The 19,308-nt window shown below is 38.7% G+C and overlaps 2 protein-coding genes across 8 annotated transcripts in view; one reads left to right on the top strand and one right to left on the bottom strand.

The window, feature by feature from the left end:
- Positions 1-19,308, bottom strand: part of GPR19 (G protein-coupled receptor 19) — an 80,864-nt gene that overhangs the window by 19,247 nt on the left and 42,309 nt on the right. For 2 of the 3 annotated variants that reach the window (XR_003437802.1, XR_003437799.1), the window contains one exon: positions 14,821-15,027. The exons of the other annotated variant lie outside the window; for it this stretch is intronic. The gene's annotated coding sequence lies outside the window, so the exon portion shown is untranslated. Of the gene's footprint in view, positions 1-14,820; positions 15,028-19,308 lie in introns of those variants that run through there. 3 annotated transcript variants of the gene reach the window in all.
- CREBL2 (cAMP responsive element binding protein like 2) overlaps positions 1-19,308 on the top strand; it is a 56,133-nt gene that overhangs the window by 8,616 nt on the left and 28,209 nt on the right. For 3 of the 5 annotated variants that reach the window (XM_027129566.1, XM_027129567.1, XM_027129569.1), the window contains exons 2-3: positions 13,797-13,994; positions 15,179-15,323. In XM_027129566.1, coding sequence (XP_026985367.1) covers positions 13,797-13,994; positions 15,179-15,323 — 343 coding nt within the window. Of the gene's footprint in view, positions 1-13,796; positions 13,995-15,178; positions 15,324-15,819; positions 16,209-18,072; positions 19,045-19,308 lie in introns of those variants that run through there. The other 2 variants (XM_027129570.1, XM_027129568.1) reach the window with 2 other exon arrangements.

The raw sequence follows: 19,308 nt of genomic DNA, 5'->3' as shown, positions 1-19,308 counted from the left end.
AGATTCGGAGACGAAAAATAATGTGTGGACAGAAGGTGACTGTCAGCAAGAGCTTCACAGAAAGAGGGCCAGGGCTGGCCCTAACCAAAGGGAGCATAATATTCGCAGGTTTGGATCGGGCGGCAGGGGCGGCGGTGGAGAGGGAGCGTTTAGAGAAATGGTGAGTATAGGTAGGAGTGCAGGGCGTGGGGTGAGCTCCCCAAGGACACAGGCATGACTTGTTGGGAAAAACGAAAGAGAAAATTGGCTCGGTGAGCAGGAGCCTGGATGTAGTGGGCTGAATGGTGGCCTCTAAAAAGATACATCCATGTGCTAATGGAACCGGTCCCCTTATATGGTAAAAGAGTGAATGGCCAAAAATGTGACTTAGTTAAGTATTTGAGAGGAGGAATTTATCCTGCGTTCTCTGGGTGAACCCTAAATCCAATGGCAAGTGTCCCCCTAAGAGTGAGGCAGAGGGGATTTGACAGACAGTTGTGGAGGCAGTGTGACCACAGAGGCAGAGGCTGGATCGACGTGGCCACAAAGGAAGGAATGCTCACAGCTGCCAGCAGCCGGAAGAGGCGAAGGATGGCTTCTCCCCTAGGGCCTCTGGAGGGGGTGCAGCAGCCCTGCCAGCTTTCTGGCCTCCAGAGCAGAGGGAGTACATTTCTGTTGTTTTAAGCCACCAACTTCGTGGTGGTTGTTACAGCAGCTACAGGAAGTCAGTATTCTGGATTTGGTGACCTGGTAAGCAGTGCTGAGCCAGAGGCCGTCCCTTGAGCTGGAGCGTGACATGGCCAAAGGGCCGTTAAAGTTGTTCTCTCTAGAATGATCAGGTATTACTTTTTCACAATGAAAAAGAAATACACTAAAGTTATTTTAATAAGCTGAAAAGAAAGGCTAACTTGGCAGTTCTTTGCAAGACAGATTAACCAGGGAAGTAAGGATGGAAAAGGAGGGATGGGAGGGAGACCCACTGGGAAACCCATGGCAATACTCTGTAAGTAGGGTAGTAATGTAGGTAGTAGGAATAGAGAAGAAGAGCTGAATCAGACATGTTGTAAGGGAATGAACTGGCATGACTTCAGTGGGTGGGCACAGAGAGTCGTCAATAGCAGAGGGAAATTTCAGAGACGCATAAAATGAAAAAATTTGTTAGTTAACCTCCTCACCGCTGCCCTCCATCAAGTGACTAATGTCACAGTGAGCTGGATTAAATGAATCCAGTCATTAAATGAATGACTATATAGCATTAATATAGCACTGCATTTAAAGCATCTGTCAGCTTTAGAGCCTTTTCTGGGAGTTGTATGTTCAGGTTAATGAGTCCTACCTAGGAATCTAGAAGGGAAACAGTCACGCTTGATGAGAGTGAGTCAGCTTGTGACAACTGGGCATCTTGAGTCAGTTGCTGTGATGCTAATCAGGAGACTTGGGTTCTATCTAGATTTTATATCCATGAAATAAAGAGATCACTATGCTTATCTGTGTGTGTGTGTGTGTGTGTGTGTGTGTGTGTGTGTGTGTGTGTGTACGCATCCCTCTCCCAGCAGGACTCCTGTATGTACTGATATCCTGCCCTTTATAATGGTGTTTATTTCATGTCTGCTGCATTTCAGAAGTCTAATAAATATATTAAAGATAAGGACCCTGGGCTTCCCTGGTGGCCCAGTGGTTGAGAGTCCGCCTGCCGATGCAGGGGACACGGGTTCGTGCCCCGGTCCGGGAAGATCCCACATGCCGCGGAGCGGCTGGGCCCGTGAGCCATGGCCGCTGAGCCTGCGCGTCCGGAGCCTGTGCTCCGCAACGGGAGAGGCCACAACAGTGAGAGGCCCGCGTACCACAAAAAAAAAAAAAAAAAAGAAAAAAGATAAGGACCCTATCTTCTTACATTAATATTCCTAGAGTTTGACAGTGTTTGGGGCAAAGTGAGTGTTCAATAAATGGTTGTTAAATAAGAAATTAAATTTCCCCTCTTTACCTGAAAAAGATGAGGATAACAGTGTTAACCTCCCCTGGTGTGAAATAACGTGAGCCTGACACGTGGAGGCCTAGCTCAAGGCCTTGCCCGCAGTGAGTGCTTGCTCCTTGCACGCCCAGATTTAGCTCTGAATTTGTTTTTGTTGTTTGTTCCTAAAAAGCCAAAGTAAAATGATCCAAGAATCTTTGGAATAGGATTTAATCTGGACACTGGAGTCCTCATTGGAAGAAGCCCCTAAAGGGCATCTACAATCACACCTCTGCTTTCCACAGACGTTAAACCCGTTGACTGGGGAGCCTGTGGCATCAGGAGCTCCCTCTTGGCTAAATGCAGTAGTTTTATCTTAATTCTCAGCCTTTTAAAACTCATAAATTAGGAGCTTTATGCTTGACCCCTCCCCTCCCTCGTGGTCTTTCTCATCTGCTTGTGTCTCTGCACCACCTTGATTCTTCCTTTGCTGCTATTCTTTCTGCCTCTAAGGTTCATGTCATTTTTTAAAATAGCCCATACCATAAAATTCATCCTTTTCAAGTATATAATTCTGTGATTTGTTAGTGTATTCACACAGTTGTACAATGATCACCACTATCTAATTCCAGAACATTTTCATCACCCCAAAAGAAACCCTTATAAACAAACTGTTATACTCATATAATGGAATGTTATTCATATTATTTAGCAATAGAAAGAAACGAGCTATTAATCTACAAAAAGGTGTGAGGGAACTTAAATGCATATTGCTAAGTGAAAGAAGCCAGTTTGAAAAGGCTACGTACTATATGACTCCAACTATCTTGACATTCTGGAAAAGGCAAAACTGTAGAGTAATAAAGGTCAGTGGTTGCCAAGGTTTCACGGGAGAGGGAGGGAGGAATAGGTAGAGTGCAGGGGATTTTTAGGGCAGGGGATTTTTAGGGATTTTAATATTCTGTATTATACTCTAATGGCAGATATATGACACGATGCATTTGTCAAAACCCATAGAATTGTACAACACAAAGAGTGAACCCTTAAGTAAACTATGGACTTTACTTATTAATAATATATCAACATGGGGTTCATCAGTTGTAACAAATGTACCACACTAGTGCAAGATGTTAATAGGTGAAATTGTGCAGGCAGAGAGAGAGGGGATATATGGGAACTCTGTACTTTCTGCTGAATTTTCCTGTGAACTGAAAACAGCTCTAAAAAACAAAGTCTATTAATTAAAAACAAAACAAAAAAACCTTTAGCAGTCACTCCCTATTATCTCCTTCTCCTTCCAGCCTTAAGCAACCACGAATCTACTTTCTGTTGCTATAGATTGCCTATTCTAGACATTCCATGTACATGGAATCATATAGTATGTGGCCTTTTGTATTTGGCTTCTTTCACTTGGCATAATGTTTTCAAGGTTCATCCATGTTGTACCATGTATCAGTACTCCATTCCTTTTTATGGCTGCATAATATTCCATTGTATGGATATACCACATTTTGTTATCCATTCACCAGTTGATAGATATTTGGGTTGTTTCCATTTTTTAGCTATCATGAACAATGGTGCTCTGAACATCTGTGTACAAGTTCTTATGTGACATATGTTTTCATTTCTTTTGGGGATACACCTAGAAGTAGAATTGCTGAGTCACATGGTAATTCTGTGTTTACTATTTTGGAGGAACTGCCAAACTGTTTTCCAAAGTGGCCACCATTTTACATTCCCAACAGCAATGTATGAGGGTTCCATTTCTCCACATCTATACCAGTTCTTGTTCTTGGCTGTCTTTTTGATTATATAGCCATCCTAGTGGGTTTAAAGTGGTATCTCATGATTCTGATTCACATTTCCCTAATGACTAATGATGTTAAGCATTTTTTCATATGCTTATTGGCCATTTGTATATCTTCTTTGGAGAAATGTCTATTCAGATACTTTGCCCACATTCTAATTGGATTATTTATATTTTTATTGTTGAGTTGTGAGTGTTCTTTATATATTCTGGATGTAAGTCCCTTATGTATGATTTACAAATATTTTCTCCCAGTGGATTGTCTTTTCACCTTGATGGTATCCTTTGAAGCAGAACATTTTTAATTTTGTGAAGTCCAATTTATTTTTTCTTTTGTTGCTTGTGAGGTCATACCTAAGAAACCATTGCCTAATCCAAGGTCACAAAGATTTATTCGTATGTTTTCCTCTAAGAGTTTTATAGTTGTCTCTCTTACATTCAGACCTTTGTTCTGAGTTAATCTTTGTGTATGGCATGTTGTAGGAGTGCAAGTTAATTCTTCTTTGTAGATATCCAGTTGTTCCAGCACTGCTTATTGAAATGACTATTCTTTCCTCATTTGTCTATTGTTTTGGCACCTTGTTGAAAATCAATTGACCGTAAACATAAAGGTTTATTTCTGGATGCTCAATTCTTTTCCATTGATCTATATGTCTGTCCTTGTGCCAGTACCACACTATCTTGATTAGTGTAGCGAATAAGTTTTGAAATCAGAAAGTGTGAGTCCTTCATCTTTGTTCTTTTTCAAGGTTGCTTTGGCTTTTTTGGGTCCATTGTATTTCCATATGAATTTTAGGATTATCTTGTCAATTTCTGCAAAACGTCAGCTGGAATTTTGATAGGAATTGTGTTGAATCTATAGCTCAGTTTGGGGAATATTGTCATCTTAACAATATTAAGTCTACCAATCCATTAACATGGAATGTCTTTCTTTTTATTAGGTCTTCTTTAATTTCTTACAGTGATTTTTGTGGCTTTCAGTATATGTCTTGCACTTTTTTCTTTTTTTAATTTTAGGCTGAGTTGGGTATTAGTTGTGGCACGTGGGAGCTTTGTTGCGGCATGTGGTATCTTTCGTTGCAGTGCATGGGCTTTTCTCTAGTTGCGACATGCAGGCTCTCTAGTTGTGGTGTGCAGGCTCCAGAGCGCATGGGCTCTGTAGTTGTGGTGCGCGGGCTTAGTTGCCCCATAGCATTTGGGATCTTAGTTCCCTGACCAGGAATCAAACCCATGTCCACTGCATTGGAAGGCAGATTCTTAACCACGGGACCACCAGGGGAGTCCCTGCACTTATTTTATTAAGGTTATTCCTAAGTATTTTATTCTTTTTGATGATATACTAAATGGAATGTTTTCATTTTCAGCTTGTTCATTGTATATAGAAACACAACTGATTTTTGTATATTGACCTTGTGTCTTGCAACTTTGTTCAACTCATTTATGAGCGCTAATAGTTTTTTTGTGGATTCCTTAGGATTTTTTATATATAAGATCATATCACCTTCAAATAGAAATAGTTTTACTTTTTCCTTTGTAATCTGAATGCCTTCTCTTTCTTTTTCTTGCCTAATTGCTGTGGCTAGAACCTCCAGTACAATGTTGAACAGAAGTGACAAGAGAAGACAAAAATCCTTGTTTTGTTTCTGATCTTTGAGGGAAAGTATTCAATCTTTCACCTTTAAATGATGTTAGCTGTGTTTTTTTTCATAGATGCCCTTTACCAGGTTGAAGAAGTTCCCTTCTATTCCTAGTTTTTTGAGTGTTTTGGTTTTTTTAAAATCATATAAGGGTGTTGGATTTTTTTTTTTTTTTAATTGGCATTGGGTCTTTGTTGCTGCGCACAGGCTTTCTCTAATTGCGGCTAGTGGGGGCTACTCTTCGTTGTGGTGCGTGGGCTTCTCATCGCAGTGTCTTCTCCTGTTGCAGAGCACGGACTCTAGGCATGCGGGCTTCAGTAGTTGTGGCACATGGGCTTAGTTGCTCCGCGGCATGTGGGATCTTCCCGGACCCCAGGGCTCGAACCTAAGTCCCCTGCATTGGCACGCAGATTCTTAACCACTGTGCCACCAGGGAAGCCCCAGGGTGTTGGATTTTGTCAAGTGCTTTTTCTGAGTCTATTGAGATGAACATGTAATTTTTGTCCTTTTTCCTATTGATATGGTGTATTACAGTAATTGATTTTCAGTTGTTAGACCAACCTTTATTCCTGGGATAAATCACATAGTTATGGTAGCTAGTCCTCTTTATATGCTGTTAGATTTAGTCTGCTTGTATTTTATTGAAGACTTTTCCATCTATATTCTTGAGGCATACTGGTCTTTAGTTTTCTTATGATATCTTTGGTTTGGGTATTAGGCTAACATTGGCTCATAGGATGAATTGGGAAATGTTCTTTCCTCTTCCGCTTTTTGGAAGAGGTTTTAAAAGAATTAGTGTTAATTTATTAAATGTTTGTTAATTTACCAGTGAAGTCACCTGGACTTGTCTTTATGGGAATTTTTTTGATTACTTTTTCAGTCTCTTTATTTGTCATAGGTCTTTTTAGATTTTCTATTTCTTCTTGAGTCAGTCTTGCTACTTTGTGTCTTTCTAGAAATTTGTCCATTTCAACTAGATTATCTAGTTTTTTGGCAATTTTTCATAATATTCCCGTGAAACCATTTTTACTTTGGTAAAGGTAATAGTGATGTCTTCTCTTTCAGTCTTGAGTTTAGGATTCTGAATGTTTTCTCTTGGTCAGTCTAGCTAATGGTGTGTCAATTTTGTCGGTCTTTTTGAAGAACCAACTTTTGGTTTTATTGATATTTTTTTCCCTGTTGTTTTTCCATTCTCTGTTTTATTTATCTCTAGTCTGATATTTATTATTTCTTTCCATCTACTTGTTTTAGGTTTAATTTGCTCTTCTTTTTCTAGTTTCTCAGGGTAGAAAGTTAGGTTATTGATTTTAAAATCTTTCTTCATTTAGGTGTTTATGGCTACTTCTGAGCACTGCTTAAGCTGTATCTCATAAAGTTTTGGTATATTGTTTTCCTTTTCATTCATCTCCAAGTATTTTTCTTATTTCCCTTGTGACGTCTTCTATAACTCATTGGCTACTTAGGAATGTCTTTTGTGTTTTATCTGTCATATTTATTAAATACTTATTGTGTACTAAGGTAAAATATGACAGAGTCCTTGGTGCTTACTTTCTAAAAATCATGACCTTTAGCTTTAGCTTATCTCAAAGTGTTAAAAACAGATAGTTAACCGAAAAGTAGGACCTTCATTCTTACTTTAACGTTTTTAACATATAATGAAGACAGACTTAGAATTGCAGAGGCCCTGCTGAAATCTAACATCTCTAATATCCTACCTTTGTGAAATAAGTTCCCTGTGCAGGGCAAGACAAAATCAGTGGCTGGCAGGTTGCTTTTCTTGGTGGTGTGGGTTAGGGAGACAGGCCTTGTGAGTGTTTCCCTTAGGACCTTTTCTCTGCAGCTCAAATGTGTTTTGGGGAGGAAGAGGAGGTAAAATGGATAGCCGATAAAGAGGTACCATGTTACAATGACAGCTATTTAAATTTTCACGTGGCCCTATGTCGGTAGAAATAAAACTACAACAGAAAAGAAGTTAAATTGGGGGGTTATTTTCGTAGTTTTCTTCTTGGCGTTTGTGTTGGTGCGTAAAAATCAGTACTTTTATTTAGCCACATTAATGTGCTTCCTCACAGAATAAGAGAGAGCAAGGGGACAATGTGGTTATCACTGAGTTTGTGAAAATTCTAAGAAACATTGGTAAGACTAATTTTTGGCTCAGACATATTTAAGGAATTTGTGGGGTTGATTTCAGTTTTAGTTTCTGGTTCCTCATTTCTTTTCTTTCTTTTAAAATACAGCATGTATTTCTTTTTTTTTAATTAACTAATTAATGTATTTTGGCTGCGCTGAGTCTTAGTTGCGGCATGCAGGATCTTTAGTTGTGGCATGCGAACTCTTAGTTGTGGCATGCATGTGGGATCTAGTGCCCTGACCAGGGATCAAACCTGGGCCCCCTGCATTGGGAGTGTGGAGTCTTAGCCACTGGACTACCAGGGAAGTCCCCTGGTTCCTCATTTCTTATTAACTTCCCTTATCCGTTCCCCAATCTTTATGGCTTATGAAATATGTAAAGTTCAGTTGTTAAGGCAACTAGTATACTAACCTATATTTGTATAATACCCTTTTTTTTCTAAAAAAGTGCTTTCATACATTATTTTACTTAAGATTTATAATAATCCTGTGATGTGTTTCACTCTCTTGAAAACTGGCATGCTAATCAGATTTTAGCTGACACCAAAAGCCAATAATTCAGTCTATTACTGAGGAAAAATTAAGCTAGAGAAGTGGTGGTTATGTGGTCTTAAATATAATTTTACAGATGACATAAAATGCAGGAACCCTGATTCATTTACTGTGCCTTTCTAATTTAAAAAAAGGAATAAAATAGTTCCAGTTTAAATATTTTGCTACCATGAAAACTAAACAAAGGGCTATACCTTTTGTTTGATTTTTATGACTATGCTAGGTTTGTGTAAAAAATCAGTGAAGTCTGTGCAGTACACTGTGTCCTCTTGCTGGCTTCTCAAAGGCAGCCATTCCTGAATTCCATTCCTGAATTAATTAAAAACAGCAATATATAAGGTATTGGATTATAGTGAGTGGTATGTGACTGATAACTCATTTTACTACATAAAGAATAGATGTGATTACCATTTATTTCACTATAGACATGATTTTAGGCTATAAATATATTGCTTTTTAAAGACTGTCAATAGCAAATACACTTTGTTTTAATCTAGGGTGATTTCAAAATACTTTATTGAAATTGTGCAGTTGATATAATATAGGCATAATTTAAAATTTAGCCCATAGTAATATTTGGATCAACTAGTTATCCTTCAAGTGCTAATCATATATTTGATTTTGAAAAAAAGTTTCCTGAGGTATATATTATTATATTGGAATCAAAATGTGATGAGACAGAATAGGAAAGCTTTGAAAGACCAGTTTTTGAAAAGTTAAAACTCATTTGGGAGCAGTACTGAAGCAGCTAGGTTTTAGGATGGTAGTGGAAAGGATTTTCTTCCAGAGCCTCAGAGTATTCAGGCTCATTTCAGAGCCACCCTATAAAATGCTAGATGCAGTGGTTCGCCGCCTTGTTATGACAGTTTCTGGTAAATGTAGCTGATTAACATTTGAAGTTTGGTTTTCCTGACCCAACCATGATACCAAGTAAAGATCTGATCTTTATAGGGTACTGGGCATTGTTGGTTTATGGTATTAATAGTGATTCCAAACACACAAACAAATTAGAGTTTTTATATCCAAATGGAGATTGATCCTTTTAGTTTTGTTACCTGGTAAGACTTCTGCATTTATTCCAATGATTTGCCAGTGTTTGAGTTTTGCATCTTCTCTTTTAGAATTGCCTTTAAAGCCTCAACAATATTCCTTTCAGTACACTAAAGTAGTGACATTTTTATTCTCTGAGGGTAATTTTCAGAAAGACCTAGACATCATTTGGAGCCTCGTCAGATAAACAAAGCGGACCATCAGATTGGGAATTTAAAGAATAATGTATCATTCGAAAGTATTACGGCGAAAGTAATATTGTGTTGTGGCTTGTAAGAAACTGGCTCCAAAAGCAGTTTCCAAGAAAGCTTATTCATTGGAATAAATTTACCCCTTTCAAAGTGACTCCTTTAAAGGAAATTCATTTGATGTATAAGTTCAGTTTCATGTATTTAAAATTCATCATCTTTATCTCATAGTTACATCTTATATAAGAACTTGGGGAGGTTCCAAAGCTAAACAGTGAAGAACATTAAATTACTCTGGCAGTCACCAAAAAACTGTGCCTATGCAGATAAATGAATAACAGGGATATTGAGAGGATGTCTATGACACCAGAGGGAGCAGGTAGAAATCTCCTGAGACAGTCTAGGGTTATAATTATAGACTTGTAAAGGCAGGAGACAATTATCCTGAAGATTTCAGGGACTTCTGTGTGTTCCCTTGGGCTCAACAAATTTGAAGAGGGAATTGATAGCCAAATTGTTTAGGATTCTTATATATTTATTTATACACATAATTTTGTATACAAATTTTATGTTTTTCTAATTGTAAATATTTAAAAATCATAAAAAATATAGATGAGAAAAAAGCTTTTTATAATCACACCTATCAGAGAAATCCTGACTTTTTTTTTAATAGATCTTTATTGGAGTATAATTGCTTCCCAAGACCGAGTTAGTTTCTGTTGCACAACAAAGCGAATCAGCCATACGCATACACATGTCCCCATATCCCCTCCCTCTTGAGCCTCCCTCCCATCCTTCCTATCCCACCCCTCTAGGTCATGGCAAAGCACCGAGCTGATCTCCCTGTGCTATGCTGCTGCTTCCCACCAGCCAGCTATTTTACATTCGGTAGTGTATATGTCAATGCTGCTCTCACTTCGCCCTCCCACCCCATGCCATCAAGTCCATTCTCTATGTCTACCTCTTTATTCCTGCCCTGCAACTAGGTTCATCAGTACCACTCTTTTTTTTTTCTTTTTTTTAGATTCTATATATATGTGTTAGCGTACGGTATTTGTTTTTCTCTTTCTGACTTACTTCACTCTGTATGACAGACTCTAGGTCCATCCACCTCACTACAAATAACTCAGTTTCATTTATTTTTCTGGCTGAGTAATATTCCATTATATATATGTGCCACATCTTCTTCATCCATTCATCTGTTGATGGACATCTAGGTTGGTTCCATATCCTGGCTATTGTAAATAGTGCTGCAGTGAACATTGTGGTGCATGTCTCTTTTTGAATTATGGTTTTCTCAGAGTATATGCTGGGTGGAATTGCTGGGGGTGGAATTGCTGGGTCATATGATAGTTCTATTTTTAGTTTTTAAGGAACCTCCATACTGTTCTCCACAGTGGCTGTATCAATTTACATTCCCACCAACAGTGTAGGAGGGTTCCCTTTTCACCACACCCTTTCCAGCATTTATTGTTTCTAGCTTTTTTGATAATGGCCATTCTGACCGGCGTGAGGTGATACCTCATTGTAGTTTTGAGTTGCATTTCTCTAATAATTAGTGATGTATTTTTTAATTTCTTCAGTGATCTCTTGGTTATTTAGTATCAGTTAGATCTGTCTGGTCTGTTGTGTCATTTAAAGCTTGTGTTTCCGTATTTATTTTCTGTTAGGATGATCTGTCCATTGGTGTAAGTGGGGTTTTAAAGTCCCCTCCTGTTATTGTGTTACTGTCAGTTTCTCCTTTCATGGTTGTTAGCATTTGCCTTATGTATTGGGGTGCTCCTGTGTTGAGTGCATAGACATTTATAATTGTTATATCTTCTTCTTGGATTGATCCTTTGACCATTATGTAGTGTCCCTCCTTATCTCTTGTAACAGTCTTTTTTAAAGTCTATTTTATCTGATACGAGTATTGCTACTCCAGCTTTCTTTTGATTTCCATTTGCATGGAATGTCTTTTTCCAACCGTTCACTTTCAGTGTGTATGTGTCCCTAGGTCTGAAGTGGGTCTCTTGTAGACAGCATATATATAGGTCTTGTTTTTGTATCCATTCAGCCAGTCTGTGTCTTTTGGTTGGGGCATTTAATCCATTTACATTCAAGGTTATTATTGATATGTATGTTCCTATTACCATTTACTTAATTGTTTTGGGTTTGTTTTTGTGGGTCTTTTACTTCTCTTGTGTTTCCTGCTTAGAGAAGTTTCTTTAGCATTTGCTGTAAAGCTGGTTTGGTGGTGCTGAATTCTCTTAGCTTTTGCTTGTCTGAAAAGCTTTTGACTTCTCCATCGAATCTGAATGCGATCCTTGCTGGGTAGAGTAATCTTGGTTGTAGATTTTTCTCTTTCATCACTTTAAGTATATCCTGCCACTCCCTTCTGGCCTGTAGAGTTTCCACTGAAAAATCAGCTGATAACCTTATGGGGATTCCTTTGTATGTTATTTTTTGTTTTTCCCTTGCAGCTTTTAATATTTTTTCTTTGAATTTAATTTTTGTTAGTGCAATTAATTTGTGTCTTGGTATATTTTTCCTTGGGTTTATCCTTTATGGGACTCTCTGTACTTCCTGGACTTGGGTGACCATTTCCTTTCCCATGTTACGGAAGTTTTCAACTATAATCTCTTCAAACGTTTTCTCAGACCCTTTCTTTTTCTCTTCTTCTTCCAGGACCCCTATAATTCGAATGTTGGTGCATTTAGTGTTATCCCAGAGGTCTCTGAGACTGTCTTCAATTCTTTTCATTCTTTTTTCTTTATTCTGCTCCTCAGCAGTTATTTCTACCATTTTGTCTTCCAGCTCATTTATTCGTTCTTCTGCCTCAGTTATTCTGTTATTGATTCCTTCTAGTGCATTTTTCATTTCAGTTATTGTGTTGCTCATCTGTGTTTGTTCTTTAGTTCTTCTAGATCTTTGTTAAACATTTCTTGTATTTTCTCAATCTGTGCTTCCATTCTATTTCCGAGATTCTGGATCATCTTTACTATCATTACTCTGAATTTTTTTTCAGGTAGATTGCCTATTTCCTCTTCATTTATTTGGTCTTGTAGGTTTTTACCTTGCTCCTTCATCTGTGACATATTTTTGTGCCATCTCATTATTATTATTTTTTTAATGTGTGGAATTGTGTTCTTGTCTTACTGGTTGTTTGGCCTGAGGCTTCCAACACTGGAGCTTGTAGGCTATTGGGTAGAGCTGGGTCTTGGTGCTGAGATAAGGAACTCTGTGAGACCTCACTCCAGTGCTGGGGTCTGAGGTTCTCTGTTAGTTGTCTATTAGTTCCTGGGGTCTGAGGTTCTCTGTTAGTCTAGTGGTTCGGATTCGGAGCTCCCACCGCAGGAGCTTCCCCCCGACCCTGGGCTGGCGAATCAAGGACCCACAAGCCATGTGGGGTGGCAAGAAAAAAAAAAGGAGAAAAATAATAAAGTAAAAAATAAAATTAGACGAAGAAACTAACAAATATGTTAGAAAGAATGTAAAAATATAGGTATGTCAACAACCGGAAGGTATATCAGTACCACAATAGTAACAGAGGGAAAGGAAAAAAAAGGGAGGGCGGGGGAAGGCCTTGGCTGTGGAGGGCGGGGCCTAAACAAGGGCGAGTTTTGGGCAGTGGGCGGGGCCAATGCTCAGGACCCACAGGGCTGGAAAAGGCCCTGGGTGCTGTTGGGGGTGGGGCTTAGGCTCAAGGAACAGAAGGGGCACAGGCATGCCCCCCACCGCAGTCTCAGAGGGCACGGGACCTCACCTGGGAGCCCAGCAGGCTCCCTGCATCTGAGTGGGCTGGGTGATGGCCCTCCACTCCTCTCCTGCTCTTCTTGGAAGAGTCCCTCCCACCTGCCTCTTCTGATTTCCCTGGCCTCAGGGGAGCTGATCCTGTCTGGCCTCCACTTCTCCTACCCCCTTCGGTCCCCCTACGTCCTACCGGTTCACTTTGGGTTTCCTCCCATCTCCTCGGGGGTCAGAGTTCCCCCACCAGTGGCCGTCAGGCACCCTAGTTGTGGGGAGACGCTAACTCCACGTCTTCCCACACTGCCATCTTGATTCCTCCCCGCCACTGACCTTTTACGATCCTTTCTTCTATGTGTTGTTTTATAAGATTGAGATCATACTGAACTTAATTTTCAATATTTTGTCTTACTTATTAAGTCAATAAAAATTCTATGTGAACAAAATATTTAATGGCAGTCTTTTAGTTTTTTACTATCTAGCTACACATGGTTCATAAAGTTTACTGTTAAGCTCTGTATAGAACAAGTTTATTATTGAAGAAATAATGAAAACTTATACTATTTCTTCTCTCACATTCATGGTATCAAAAGTATCAGAAAAAGAAATTATGAAGCAAAGAATCATAAGGCATTTGATGGGATTATGCTTTCTTAGTGCCACAGACTCCATTTATTGGTTATTTGTAAATGTTTTCCTTGCTAATATACAGCCGCAGTCACTTTCCTAGACCCAGAACTAGGAAAAAAATTAACTGTTTCTCTCTCTTGCTGAAGGTGGTTGGAGGTAAAGTGAAGAAGCCCGGCAAACGTGGTCGAAAGCCAGCCAAAATTGACTTGAAGGCAAAACTCGAGAGGAGCCGGCAGAGTGCAAGAGAATGCCGGGCCCGAAAAAAACTGAGATATCAGTATTTGGAAGAGTTGGTATCCAGTCGGGAAAGAGCCATTTGTGCCCTCAGAGAGGAACTGGAAATGGTAAGAAAGTCTGTCAATAAACGCATGAAACAATCAACCTAAGCTATATTAAAACATGAAGATACCAGTTTTTAGCTATCCAGTTGACGAACGTGGGACAGCACATTCATCTGTTAGCCAGCACATAGGCAAATAAGCATCTTCATACATTGCTGGTGGGAGTGGAAAGTGACTGTTTCTTTAAGGGATTGTTTATGACAGGAAAAAAAAATCGAAAATAACCAAAATGTTCAGCAGTAGGGGATTGGTTAAATTATACTACATTCATGTGTTGGACTGCTTTGTAGGCCATGAAAATCACAGTGCACATGTATGTTTACTGATGTAAAAAGACACTTACAAGATATTGCTAAGTGGAAAAAGCAGTGCAACGGTATGTAGTAATATGCATAGTATGATACTATTTGGCCTGGTTTTATTCATTCATTCATTCAGACTTCAGGTAGTAGCTGTAGACATATACAAGAGAATAGGTAAAAGGGAATAGAAACCCCATTAGTACTGTGAGCTCAGGGGAGGGGGTGACAGGTTGGAAAAGAGAGAGATAATGCTAACATGATCATTACAAAACTGGGACAGGCTACCCCCAGCTTTTTAGAAGGTAAGAGAATTAAGTCGGGTCATGAAGAGAGTCCAAATGTACACTATTCAGTAGACTTTTTTTTAATACGTTGAATTGGACTTGTAAATTATTTTTCACCTTCTGCACTGTAAGCCACTGGAGGACATAATCTTTGGACTGATTAATCTTTTATACCCCCAAAGTCCATAGTACACACTCTGGTAGAAAGTAGATGTTTAGTGAATATTTATGAAATAGAGAAAGGAAATTACAAAATTATTTATTTTAGGAGTAGAAATAATAATGTGACAGTCAGCAAAAAGAGATGAATTCTAATGAATGGCACTCCATGGGGAGATATTCTTTTAGCCAGAGGGCCCTTTTTAATCTGAGCACTACTCCAGCACATCACAAGAAGATTCAGCAGTAGTTTTTCACCCTCTTCTGAAGATAGCAGGCCTCATCCATGTCCTAGGTTATAAACAGGAATACAACAGAAGGTGGGATTCCCAGCAGTCAATTTGACCTCTAGTTATGGGAGTTCTTATGTCTAGGATTTCCACCTGTGGTTGCTGAACTCTGACTAGTAAAATTTTATTTAAATATATTTTACATATTTCAGTACAAGCAGTGGTGCATGGCAATGGACCAAGGGAAAATCCCTTCTGAAATAAAGGCCCTACTCACTGGAGAAGAGCAGAACAAATCTCAGCAGAACTCAAGCAGGCACCTGAAAGCTGGGAAGACAGACGCTAACAGCAATTCCTGTGAGTACAGTACATGGGAGAGTTTATCTTTCGAAGAGTGACTTAAAGTAGGCTTTCTGTTGACCACTTTCCTTGCTGTGTCTTCAAATAAAATAAAATGTTGATGTCATTTGTAATACACTAATAAGCAAGTGAACTGGCGTTAGATTCTAAATATTGAAATGCGTTATACATGGGGTCTATAAAGAGCAACTGATAAATTCATGGGAAAATTTTAAAGTAGACTCAGTCAATAAGTGAGAGTGTACCAGTCTAGTTATTGTTTTGGCCGCACTGCACGGCTTGCGGGATCTTAGTTCCCCGACCAGGGATTGAACCTGCACCCTCGGCAGTGAAAGCGCCAAGTCCTAACCCCTGGACTGCCAGGGAATTCCCTAGTTACTGTTAATAATAACAATACCTTTGATTTTGATTTACAAAGTATTTTCACTTATGTTTATCGTAATTATTTCCTCCAGTAATTGTGTGAAGTATAATTGTACTTTTTATTTTATAGATGAAGAAATAGCACAGGTGCTGTTTGGTAAGGTGCCCAAGGTCACACAGCTATAATGGTAGAACCTGTCCTCACCTAGTTCAGGCTCTATCTAGTACAGTAGCCCATCACCTGTAAGGATTTTTTTTTAATTAAGGAGAAATTCACATAACAAAATTAATCATTTTAAAGTCACAATTCAGAGGAATTTAGTACGTTCACAGTGTTGTACAACTACCACCTCCGTCTGGTTAGAAAACATTTTATCACCCCAAAAGAAAACTCCAAATGCATTAGCAGGTTGCTCGCTGTTACCCCCTCCCTCCAGCCCCTGTTAACTATGAATCTGCATTCTGTCTCTATGGATTTACCTCCTCTGCATATTTCGTATAAATGGAATCACACTGTGTGACTTTCTGTGTCTGGCTTCTTTGACCTAGCATAATGTTTTCCAGGTTCATCCACCTTGTAGCATGTATCAGTACTTCATTCCATTTTATGACTGCATAATATTCCATTGTATATGTATACCACAATTTGTTATCCATTTATCCACTGATGGATATCTGTTTCTACCTTTTGCTATTGTGAACAGTGCTACTATAAACATGCATGTACAAGTATGTATTTGAGTACCTGTTTTCAGTTGTTTTGGGTATATACCTAGAAGTGGAATTGCCGGGTCATATGGTAATTCTATATTTAACTTTTATTTATTTTTTAAAATATTTATTTATTTATTTTTATTTCGGCTATGCCGGGTCTTAGTTGCGGCATGCTGACTTCTTAGTTTCATCATGTATGTGGGATCTAGTTCCCTGACCAGGGATCAAACCCAGGCCCGCTGCATTGGGAGCACGGAGTCCTACCCACTCGACCACCAGGGAAGTGCCTATATTTAACTCTTAGAGGAACCAAAAATTGTTTTCCACAGTGGCTGAAATATTTTACATTACCACCATAGTATATGAAGTTTCCCATTTCTCTGTGTCTTGTCAACACTTTTTATTTTCCATTTTTGAAAACTGTAGCCTTCCTAGTGAAGTGGCATCTGATTGTGGTTTTGATTTACATTTCCCTAATGACTGATGACATTGAGCAACTTTTCATGTGCTTGTTGGCCATTTGTATGTCTTCTTTGAAAAAATGTCTCTTTATGTCCCTTGCCCGTGTTTTAATTGTCTTTCATTATGTTGTTGAATTGTAAGAGTTCTTTATATATTCTGGATTCTAGACCTTTATCAGATATATGATTACACATATTTCTCCCATTCTGTAGGTTTTTTCGCTTTCTTGATAGTATCCTTTGGTGTACAAAAGACTTTAATTTTGAGGAAGACCATTTTTAATTTTGTTGTTCATGCTTTGGGTACCATATCTAACAATCCATTGCCAAATCGAAGGTCATGAAGATTTGCCCTGTGTTGTCTCCTAAGAGTTTTATGGTTTTAGGCCTTATATTTAGATCATTGATCTATTGAGTTAATTTTTCTATATGGTGAGAGATAGAAGTCCAGCTTAATTCTTTTGCATGTGAATATACAGTTGTCTCAGCACCATTTGTTGGACAGACTGTTAAGGTTTTAGAATGAAGATGCCATATGTTGATTTCTTCATCATTGTGATTGCTTTGGGAGCACTTGAAAATAGTTATAAGGAAATGTTACAAACTTTTTATCTTTTAAAAAATTTTTTATAAAACTGAAGGATTGGCTTTTTATAGCTGTTATTAGATGAGGTAACATTTGCCTTAATCTAAATTCAATTAATGAAAAAAAGCCAAAACAGTTCAGTTTTCTTTCAGTCTGTATTTGAAAATAGCCTTCCCGTAGATACTAAATTAAAAAAAAAAAAGCATGCATTTTAAAACAGATTAACCGAACTTCATTGACTTTAAAAGCATTCTTGAGACTTCCCTGTGCCTGGTGGTGCAGTGGTTAAGAATCCACCTGCCAGTGCAGGGGACACTGGTTCGAGCCCTGGTCCGGGAAGATCCCACATGCCACGGAGTAACTAAGCCCGTGCGCCACAACTACTGAGCCTGCGTGCCACTACTGAAGCCCACGCACCTGGAGCCCATGCTCCGCAACAAGAGAAGCCACTGAGATGAGTAGCCTGTGTACTGCAAGGAAGAGTAGGCCCCGCTCACCGCAACTAGAGAAAGCCCGCGCATAGCAACGAAGACCCAAGGCAGCCCCAAATAAATAAATAAATAAATAAATATATTAAAAAAAAAAAAAAAAGCATTCTTACATTGGTAACTTTATTTTTCAGGGTGAAGAGCATATAAAATGATGAGTCAGTGATTGAAGCCAATATTCTGATTCTTATTGGAGGATGAATAGGCAAGATTGTACTTCTTGGCTCCATTTACTACCTACTGCTCAGTCATCTCTGTAAATTTGCAATTTCTACCAAAATGTGTGATCATAGATCTCAAAGGATTTTGCTTTAGTTTTCAACACTTAGAAAATTTACAGACATTCAGACCTGTTCTGGTTGGTATTGCCACCCATGGCATTTAACATGTTGCAATGCTTGAAAGTACAGTAGAGAGAAGGAGTGAAGATTATATTTTTTGCACTTCAATTCCACATTGCTTTATTGGTTAATTTATATTCTTTCCATGTAATTCATGTAATTGTATGTGTATGTGTGTTTAGGTGTCACTTCCTTTCATGTTTTTGATTGCCCTACAAAGAGAAACCAAATGGGCTGATTACTGACTATAAGTTCTCAGCCTTTATGGACCTAATCTTATTCCTTTATATTTACTTGAGTAATGTTTATTTTCTGCATGAACCATTTCTCCTGTGAGCCATTCCAGCATAAGCTGTGAATATGTATTAACAAATTTATACATTTCTATTTTTATAATCCATAATGATATGCCCGTTTTAAATAATGTACACATTAACAAAATCCATCAAGGAAGCCCTTAAGATAGCCTCTATTTAAAACTTTTGTTGCTGTCTTTTCTAACTGTATTTATACAGGTTTGCTAGGGCCTAATCTGTACTTGGAGAATAATTAGTCAAACTTTATTTTTAAATAAGAAGTAACCTGTTAGGCATTTCAGTAACATACATCGTCTTGACAACCCATACAGTGTGTTTCTATTGTATGTCTATATATGTATATGGGGAGGGCAGGAGTGAATGTTCACACACATTTCGTTTTGTAATCACCTAATTTGGAGAATTTTTCTAAAGAAAATAGGATGAAATTAGCTGCTGAGATGGAGTTTCTGCCTCAAGAGATCTGGAACGAAATGAGGGACACATTGCTGGTGGATCTAATGGCGGTAGCCATAACCAGAACACTTAGCTTCTTCCCTGATTTGAGTTTCCTTATGAATGTATTCTGAGCCAGAGAGAAACACACTGTGGGTGTGCATCCGATTCAGCCCTGGCCATGCCTCCACTCTGGAGTGAAGCACTGAAGCAGAGTCGCCAGGGGGCCTGGCAGGAGGGGCAGAAGGCAGAGGAGTTCCCTCCAGTTCCCACCACA

This window comes from Aethalodelphis obliquidens, unplaced genomic scaffold, assembly GCF_003676395.1.
Source record: "Aethalodelphis obliquidens isolate GAN/ISIS:26980383/991018 unplaced genomic scaffold, ASM367639v1 scaffold36, whole genome shotgun sequence".
Lineage (NCBI taxonomy): Eukaryota > Metazoa > Chordata > Mammalia > Artiodactyla > Delphinidae > Aethalodelphis > Aethalodelphis obliquidens.
Note: the sequence above shows the minus strand (reverse complement) of the source record. Positions and strands in the feature narration are given on the sequence as shown.